This window comes from Myxocyprinus asiaticus, chromosome 34 (genome assembly GCF_019703515.2).
Source record: "Myxocyprinus asiaticus isolate MX2 ecotype Aquarium Trade chromosome 34, UBuf_Myxa_2, whole genome shotgun sequence".
In the NCBI taxonomy this organism is placed as follows: Eukaryota; Metazoa; Chordata; class Actinopteri; order Cypriniformes; family Catostomidae; genus Myxocyprinus; species Myxocyprinus asiaticus.
This window is the reverse complement of record NC_059377.1, coordinates 37,997,404-38,007,321: the sequence shown is the minus strand read 5'-3', so window position 1 is coordinate 38,007,321 and position 9,918 is coordinate 37,997,404. Positions and strand designations below refer to the sequence as shown.

Below are 9,918 nucleotides of genomic sequence, written 5' to 3'. Positions count from 1 at the left end.
TTGGCAAGTAAAATAATTAGGTTACATAAAAAGTATCTTTGTTTCTCAAAATCAATAAACCCAAATAATGCATTCTTAAAATAAAGTTGAAAATCGTTATAGATAAATCTATAATAAATTGGGATATATCCTACCAAAGCTTTTTTTTATGTGTGTTATCACAATATCAAAACAGGTGGAAGGTCTCACACAAAATACAGTTCACATCCATGTTTATTTTAAACCTTGACACTAGAAAAGATTTAACTGGAAAGTACCGATGAATCAGTTTGAAAGAAACCTCCTTTAACTTATTCATTCACAGAAACTTATTAGTAAGTGTCCAAACCCTCTTCCAAAAAATTCCGGTAACAAATAACAATTAGGTAAGTCACAAGTCGAAATGTTTCGTCATGGCGACGTCATGCACTCAGTTGGAGGCGGGGCTATAAAGAGCTGTTTTCAAGACTCTGAGGCTGACACTCTCCATTTTGTAAGCTCGGCAAACGCTATAAAAGCACCGAGTTAAATCCCCTCAAATAAATCAGGCCAGATTCCCAAGAAATCAGACCGCAAGACCACCCGTTGTCGTCCGAAAGGAAAGGGAATCTTATCGTATGTCCGCTATCCAGAACCTCCAAACTTTTGGTGAGATTGTATATTTATAAAACATATTCGTTTTGTGTGTGTATGTGTGTGAGTGTGTGTGTGTGTGGTCGCTTAATCTTTAGCGAATTAATCTTACATCTTATATAAATAGTCATTAAAACGTATTTTTTGTTAGATTATTGTAGTGTTGATTTTTGCCGTCGAAACTCGCAGTTAGGCCTCAGTCTTTATTCTCGTTTTGCTCGCTGTTAATGTCGATTATTTGCTTAATTGATTAAGTAATGCGCGTTAAAACTACCATGTGACGTTATTTCGGTCATCGTCGAGTTTTGTGAGTGCATTTCGATTTTACCCGAATTTCACGTTATTTTTCGCTTCTTGTCGACGATCATCAAAACCATTTTGATCTCCAGCTTGTTTTTCTGGACTTGAAACAAAATGGAAGCCGCGGCTGGATGACGATTTATTTTTAGACTACACGCAATCGTCGAGAAACATCTCGAGTTACCCTATCTTACTCTGAAATCAATCCAAATGCGGACATTCAATAAAGAACACTTTAAATCGAACCTGTTGAGATTGGGCTCTAGTCCGATGGAGAGGATGAGATTCTTTTCGAAATATCTGACGCAGGGGCGTAGAATCCGGGGGATGGGAGGGGGGGACCCCCCATTATTTATTCAGGATCAATGGAAACATGGGTAAATGCTTCACTGCAACCCCCAATGTTCAAGCCAAATCTACACCCTTAATCTAACGGATCTGGTAAACAAACGGTTAATGAACAACAAGGTCTGATGTGATCCTCAAGATTTGCTTTGTCCCAACATGTTCGTCGAAGTGCAGGTAGACGCGCAAATTTTAAACATGGGGTTACAATTAATGTTGATGTTTTGTTCAAAAACACTTACAGCAACGCAGGAAACTAATGTTTCTATTTTCTCATTTCCAAAGACCCCTTTGCTGATGCAACTAAGGGTGATGATCGGCTCCCTGCTGGGACGGAGGACTACATCCACATAAGAATCCAACAAAGGAACGGGCGAAAGACTCTGACCACGGTTCAGGGCATAGCCGATGACTATGATAAAAAGAAGCTAGTCAAGGCCTTCAAGAAGGTTGTCCTCATTTGAGTCACTTGTCTTCTAGTGGTTTCAAGATATAGTCTTGCTAAATGGCTTGGGTGGAGTGTGTTTTTAACACTACTTATTTGCATCTACAGAAATTTGCCTGCAATGGCACTGTGATTGAGCACCCCGAGTATGGTGAAGTAATTCAGCTGCAAGGTGATCAACGCAAGAACATTTGCCAGTTTCTGACTGATGTAAGTTTTGGTTTATGGATTTCTATGTCACTCACCCTTTGGCCTTATCTGATTGAACTAACCCATTTTCTGGTCCATTTCAGATTGAACTGGCCAAAGAGGAGCAGCTCAAAGTCCACGGGTTCTAGAAGCTGGTTGGAAGTGACCCGACCCCTCCCCCTACACTAACCCAACCTACCCTATTACTGTGCTGCCCCCCCCTCCCCCCAAGCAGCCTCCTGTTCAAGGGGGAAAAAAGATGAAAATGATTTCCTCTCAATTGAGACTTTTAGTATGGCACCCTTATCAAAACGACCAGTACTGTTCAAGCATGAACAGACGGCTAAGAAAATTATGCGGGATGAATGATTGTTCCTTGTCCCATCCTTTAGTCCATTTTAGTTAATCTTGTGCTGCTCTTAAGCGCAATTCCATGTAATTTTTTTTTCTTTCTCTCTTTGTTTTGTACAAGGTGTTTCAATAAAACCTTCAGATGCCACATTTTGCACAATCTTTTAAGTTGATGGGCGGGGAGTGGACGAGGCAGTTAAAGGCTTTCTTGGTTCATGTTAAAATACCACCATAAAGAACCTGCATTTTAGTCATGATGTGGGCCAGCCTGTTTCAGGGTTGCATTTGTGTGCAGTATGTGCACAAAGCACAGCAACCCCATCTTATCGCTAACATGCATCTCTAACTGCCTTTTTACCCTTATTTTTAACAATATGCATAATATAAATTTTTCTAATCTTGTAGTATTTTGTTTTTGGTCTGGAATAAACAATATCCCATATTTTGCTGTTCCACTGTTTTATAAAAAAAAAACAAATACTGAGCTTTGTTTGTAAAAGGACCTTGCAATGGGTTTACTGTTTAAGTGCAGCCCTATGTTATACCTTTATGAATGCTGAGTAATGGAAATTTCAGTTCAATTTATATGGCAATACAGAAGTAAGCTTTACTTGGAAAATTAAGGTGCTCAGGTTTTTCATTTGTCAGCATATTATGTACTCCTATTTTGTAGCAATATGGGTGGTTTATTGCCAAAATATGTTAAACCCAAAGTATGAAGGTATTCTAACTAACTAGAGCTCCTATCAGTTTTAAAAATTGACTTTAAGGGGCAGTATTTGTGCCATGGAATTGGTTATCGGGTGCATTTTGTTTAAACTAACAACATTTTAGGGCATGGTTTTTCCAACCATAAAAATCAAAGCCTGTACAATTTTGTCAATTGAATTAAAGTTCCCTTTCAAAAAATAATGGCTGCTGCATAGGCTGTATGCAAATGTAGCTCTAAACAATAAAAAAGCACAATAAAATGGTCTGCCAGAAGACATTTAATATAATCCTTCAGTCCCTATATTAGTCACAATAGATTTTAATATCACTGATTTAAGTTTTAGAGTTGGTGGTACTGTTTTCTAGTTCAGTGTTTTCACAAGTGATATTTATATTAGCTATGGATTCAACAACACTTGCCTCTGAAACAGCCAAAAAAATGTACTACTTCAGGTCACCACTGTATCTAAAAATAGACCTGGAATGGAATGTTAAAAAATATAGCCAACTAACAGATAAAAACAAAAACGAGTACTCTACAGCAGCATGTTTGTATTTTTTGCACTCATATTTTAAATAACTTTCAGTGGCATTTTTGCCTCTGAGCCCTGGTTTATGCTCAAACTGCTGGCTTTTCTCGATTTGCACTGTAGAGGGCACAAGAGTATTAAATGAAGTTTATTGCATCTCAATACCTTAAAATGCATAACAGGATGATAAACAATTATATATTATTTCCACATATAGCAATCCCAATTTAGAAATATATATTACTGCGGCAAATGTAAAACTCAGTTCGTGGCCGAGGAGCCTTATGAACAAGCTTTTCTCTTTTAAAATAAAGAAGATAAAAAAGGAGGTGGGGGTAAGTGGTTGTTTCTTTGTTGGACTTGGGTAGGGTGGCCCCATTGATTGTTAAGCCCTCCAACTAGAACTGGGGGGAGGAGGTTAGGGGCACATGTTTGCAACCCATATCCCAAAATGCATGGTCTTTTAAACATATAAGCTACATACCTGTGCATATTATCATATGTTTGGACATGCCTGTGTGTTCAGCCGTGAAGTATATTTAAAATAATTGCAGGTCCTACAATGAGTAAGCTAACATTTATAGCAATCTGCATAGGAATGACTAATGAACCATTCCTCAGAGAATCTCAGTAACTCAGACTTGACAGTGGTATTTAAATACCACATGTGTTTTTTGGCAGATTCAAGTGTAGTATCCAAACTAATGACTACTGTAAAAGTGTGAAGTCTCTGTTGAAATCTAACCACCAATTATTCTTTGCTTACACTTACAAAAAAAGTAGGCCTACTGTGGTGGTACCATGGCACAGTGATGGATTTAGATGGTAATACCATAGTTCTGAATGCTTACCATATTTACATGGTAGTCCCATGTACTTCAAAGAATACCACTTTACTACCATCGCACATGTCCAAAGAAATAGTATTGTCATGACTTAGTTAGTGTTTAGTTTTTAAGATAAACATTAAAGCTGAAGTATTTATAATGTTTGCGCCACTAGCGCCATCAAACTGAATTGCAAAAATAAGCTTTGTTTTCAAAACAGCTTTCTGAATACACACCCATCTGCCATTGGTCAAACAAAGAGATAGTCCCGGGTCTAAGTGGGTCGCTCAAAATAAACAGAGTAATTTTTATAGCGCCACAGAAACACAGTGCTTACAATTTTCGAGAAAATTAACCTAAATGGCTTACTTATAATTGTCTCTGCGTATTAAGCTGGGATAGGAAAAAAGTATGTTAACAGTTAACCTATTTTTTAAACTGACAACATGTAAACTTTCATTGACTTTACTTCAAGATATAGGCCTAGTAACTAAACATGGGCCAAGGGGTTGTGTAATCAAGGTCAATGATGCAAGTAGGCTGCTGAACTAGTATATTGACCTAGTAGTTAAGTGCATTCAGGTGATCTAGTCCAGTGGTTCTCAACCCTGTACCTGGAGCCTCCCCGCCACTACACGTTTTTGATATCTCCCGAATCAAACACACCTAGTTCAACTCCTCAGCTCTTTAGTGGAGACTCCAAGAACAGGGTTGAGAACTACTAGTCAATTTTGTGGGTTTGGCCTATACTGCCATAAAAAACATGTCGTTAAGCTGATCTTCACTATATAGTTCAGTTCAAGAGCCATATTGCCCAGGCTAAAGAGGATTTCAGAGAACCTCAGAAGCAAGGATGCACCGATATGAAAACTTTTGGTTGACAATAAATTAAAGTTTGAGACCGATATTTCGCCACTTACCTTATTTTGTCATCAGATCACTGTTTTACTTCTAAATTAAGAGGTACAAAAGCTTTTATACTGTTCTAACAATAAAAAATGTATTAATTAATTTAGACTTGGATTGGATCTGTTGAACACATGACATGCTAAAAATTTAAGGAGAGCCACGATGAAATAAAATAAAATAAAAAAGATACAAAAAATCATTAAATATGATAACATGAGGATTTATATATATATATATATATAAAAATTTTGCACTTCTAAAACATTTTTGCACTTATATTTTTGCAGTTCAAAACAACAAAAATCACATTTTACGTATAATGTATGTGAATGTGTGCCATGATGTTGCTGGCTGTTTGAAGGTCCAAAAGGCATATTTAGGCAGCATAAATGTAATCCACTCGACTCCAGTCGATCAATTAATGTCTTCTAAAGCAAATCGATAGGTTTGTGTAAGAAACAAATTGATAATTAAAACTTTTAAAAAACGCTTCCTGTTACCAGTCGACCCATCATGGAGCTGTCGCGTGATATAAACTCAATGGTGCGTTCACGCGAGAAGTTGGAAGTGAACGCTTTGTTTACAACAGAGGAATGAACGTTACCAAGAGTTAGGTCATTTCAAACAGAAATACAGCGGTGGGGGGAAGGAACGATTTAAAGTTAAAAACGTTTTAATAATCGATTTGTTTCTTACACAAACTTATCGATTTGCTTCTTAAGACATTAGTTGATCAACTGGAGTCGTGTGGATTATTTTTATCCTGCCTAAATATGCCTTTTGGACCGTCAAACAGCCAACAGCCTCACGGCACCCATTCGGTTTCATTGCATGGACTGCAGCTCATTTCATAAGCTGAAATGTGCTTATAAAAATCTTCATTTCAGTTCTTCTTATGAAGGAAAGACATACACATCTGGGATGGCTTAAAGGTGAGTAAATTATGAGAGAATTATAATTTTTGGGTGAACTAATCCTTTAATTCAATCAATCATGCAGCACTAATGGATATCTTACCGATGTCTCAGAAGTCAAAGTCTGCTGGTTTCAAAGACTTTTACATGGTTTCCCTCATCATGTAGCCTAAATTGACAAAGTCTTCAGTTAAGTGCTGCATCCGTTTATGGTGGTTTTTCCGCAATAACCTGAAAACGAGAAAGAACAGAAATGTAATGTTACATGTTATTAAGAGTGCTAACCCTTCTACATATCATGGCTATTATTACTTCATGATTGTGCATTTGAATTCATAGAGGTTCTACAAAGTGTTACAAATTAATATTAAATAAACAATCAGTTTTTCATATCTGTGTTTTAATTCTAATAACTGATATGCCGAAGGTTTTCATTTGGTCAATAATTGGCTGATAAATATCGGCAGCCAATACATCGGTGCATCTCTACACAGAAGAACAGTTGTTGAAGTTCCTAATAAGCCTGGAAGTGTCTGAAAAGGATTTCTAGAGACTTTGACTTCCATCGGTCCATTGTCAGGCATAAATTGAGAGAATGTCTTTCGAAGATCATTGCAAAGGCACACAATAGATGTTATCCATGCACAAATCCAAAACTTTACAAACTTAATAACCACAACTATAAATATATATGCTGTCTAAGCATCCTAGTGCCTCACAGGATTGGTTGCTTGTAATTTCACACTTTTCTGTTATTTTTACGAGGGAATGTTAATTAATGCAGGACACTACTGCCAAAAGACAGCCTGTAGAATATCACACCAATGACATTACAGATTTGTAGTAGAGCAATGCTTACCCATCTAGAGATTTCCAGTGCAAGCTGACAGTGATATATAAGGCTAATCTGCCACTCAGTTGCCAATGTGTGAATCTCTAGGTTGATTCACACATTGACTCTTTTCAGGAAGTGTCATTACTATGATAGCTATCAACATGGTGCAATTAAACATATATATATATATATATATATATAGATCAAAGAGTGAAGCTTCTCTTGAAGTCTATCTGATTCCTTTCTGTAATACATGAAGAGATGAGATGGGCCTTTCATGTTGATGTTTCGCCTAGTCTCTTGAAATTAAATGGATATCACTAAAACAAATGCCTTGAGTGTGGGAAACATCTTGAGTTAAATGTCTCTTGCTTTCATGCAAAGCCATCCTTAGAGCTCCTTAGTTTGCAGCAGTCAACATCCAGGCAGCTTCTGTATAATTTTGTCATTGTGCTGCTGGAGCTCCATGCTGGAGAGCTGGTGCTCAGCCCAGATGTCGGATCCATTTGGAATTTCTTAAAATCATCGGGGGAAAGCTTCTTAGTGCCATGGCAACAAAACATTGTTGATCTTGAGTTGGTTTCAAGATACAAGGGGCTTTGTTTACCATGTAGAATCTGTTTTTCTGTTGCATCCTGTGGAGGTGCTGTCTGAAATGTGCAGAGCAGTTTTGACTTGAGTTGACACCAAAAAGTTTGCTCAAATATCTGTGTGACCTTTTAAAAAATGAACAGGGCTGAATGTTACCTGAAAAGTTTTTTTGAATGTGTAGATCTGTATTAAACTGAAAAAGCTTGCAAATTATATATATATATATATATATATATATATATATATATATATATATATATATATATATGATATGCCGATAGCAGCGGAAAAGCAATTTTTTACACTTGGGTGCCTTTATGGGTCAATAACGTGTCACTGATGATGCTTATTCAAGGTGCAAGGAAAGTACTTTTTACTTGATGGTTTACATGGACCACATGACATTTTTAGTCATTCAATCAATAGAAAATGCCATAAATGTCTTTTATAATTAAAAAATTATAAAAACCCACATGGACACAATGATTACGTTTCTACGAAACTGACACAAGTGTTTTAAACGAGATTATTAAAATATTTCTAATGTTCGTCACCTCACACAACCTTATTTATCAGTGACCCTTATGTTTGTACTAATGTAAAACAAAATGTTGAAACTATACATTCTGCCATAGACTATTTTATAATCCATATTTGGCTAGACAAAAACACTGGAGCCATTTCAGTGTTGGCGTAGTATGCAATATACACATAACGTATGTTAACTTCATGAATCAAGAATGATCAATCAAATTATCAAGAATAATATCTTGTTTTATAGCTCTATAAGGTGTGGCATATTTTAGCATATATACTGTATTTAGATGGAGGTCCTTACATAATCTAAATAAATCCCTTGGGTAGCTATTAAAGTGTCTGTCTCACATAACTCCAATGCAAACACAAGCATACACATTCACACAGAAGAGAATTCAACCTTGTCAGCTGGGGCCTCCAAAACACAAGAATGGGCAGACAAGTATTTTGATTTAAGAACAGCATTTCTATTGTAGCACCAACTATTTCATCAAGCTAATTCTTCTTCAGTATGAAAAAATAAAAATAGCTCTTGTTGCTGTATTAGGATGTTTAATGCTTACAGTTTGCATCTTCCAGCCAGGCAATAGTATTGAAAATTTCTAGTTCATACATGTCTAGTTCAGCCCTGTTGAACATTTTATTATGATGTTCAGAGCCCTGTAAGAAGAGGGACTTTATGATATATTGAATGCACCATTAATTAATTAAAGCATATTTTTTCTTGCGTGGAAGTCTGAAAATTCTGGCTGTGGGGTAATGCACTGTCTTCCATATTGTGTACGTGTTTGTTGCTAGAGAGAGAGAGAGAAAGGGAGAGTGTGTGTGAGAGAGAGATATCCACATAAAATGACATTTTATTCTGTCCCAAAGCAACCGAGGCAGAGTACTTACTTTCTGACAATATCATTTGTCATAAACCTTCCCCTGCAGTGTTACGACAACAAATCCAACGTTTAATAAATGGGTTCTTCACATGTGCACTCAATGTAGCCATATGAGAACCTCTGTTCTCTTAAATGCACAACCTCTTTCACTTTGTGTACAGACATATTCAAACAACATATACATGCCTCTATAATATTAACACCACAGCACGGTACAGCACTGTAAGTGTATTTCAAAGTCCCCTAGCACCAAAGCTTTTCTAATTGCCTTCCTTCTATACAAGTGTCAACCAATCAAAAATAGGCACCACTAACAGATCCAATTTTAGCATACAGAGTTTGAGTGTTCACCTCAATCAACAGAGCGGCATGGTTCCACTAAGAGCAAAGACCTTTAACATTTTGCTCATCATCCTTTACTGTTGCTGGTCAGATTATTGCTGAGCAGATATTAAAGTGTTCAAACCAAGGATTTCTAATATACCTGGATCGAGCTATCCGTTGCATGCTGGCATATGCTGGCAAGAAGTACGTGTTCTGATGTCGCTCAGTTCAACGAAATATGTTCACCATGTTTCATGTGACTAAACATTTGTCAAGGAAACATATAAGTCCAAACTTTTATAAGCCATTCAAAAGCAATCAGTCACTGGTAAAATATCTACTATAATACATTAAAATACTTTATTAAATACAAAATACAAAAAAAAAAACCAAAAAAAAAATGTTATTTCTAAATGACCATCAAAGGTGAAACTTTTTGGCACCTTATGGTATAGTTCCAACATCTACTAGCAGGGGCTAATGATGTTAAACCAAAGTCCATTCAAGGGAAGCCAGATCACTCGCCACGTTTGTAACGCTCCCAGCAGCTATTTTCTATTGATTCAAGAACAGGTTCTACTTTTAAATCTCCAAAACGTTTCATCAAATCA

At 36.7% G+C, this 9,918-nt stretch overlaps 1 protein-coding gene across 1 annotated transcript; it reads left to right on the top strand.

Annotated features, from left to right (window-relative positions):
- Positions 1-446: 446 nt before the first annotated feature.
- Positions 447-2,684, top strand: LOC127425060 (eukaryotic translation initiation factor 1b-like). The gene is made up of 4 exons (XM_051670689.1): positions 447-627; positions 1,543-1,706; positions 1,811-1,912; positions 1,996-2,684. Exons 1-4 carry the CDS (start codon positions 597-599, stop codon positions 2,038-2,040), a joined length of 342 nt encoding a protein of 113 aa, XP_051526649.1. The 5' UTR covers positions 447-596; the 3' UTR covers positions 2,041-2,684.
- Positions 2,685-9,918: the final 7,234 nt, after the last annotated feature.

What these genes read in the sequence shown, in the direction of transcription:
- LOC127425060 (XM_051670689.1), top strand. Translation starts at nt 597, where the DNA reads ATGTCCGCTATCCAGAACCTCCAAACTTTTG. An exon ending in TAGTCAAGGCCTTCAAGAAG is followed by an intron (nt 1,707 to 1,810) that starts GTTGTCCTCATT and finishes TTGCATCTACAG; the next exon opens with AAATTTGCCTGCAATGGCAC. An exon ending in TTTGCCAGTTTCTGACTGAT is followed by an intron (nt 1,913 to 1,995) that starts GTAAGTTTTGGT and finishes GGTCCATTTCAG; the next exon opens with ATTGAACTGGCCAAAGAGGA.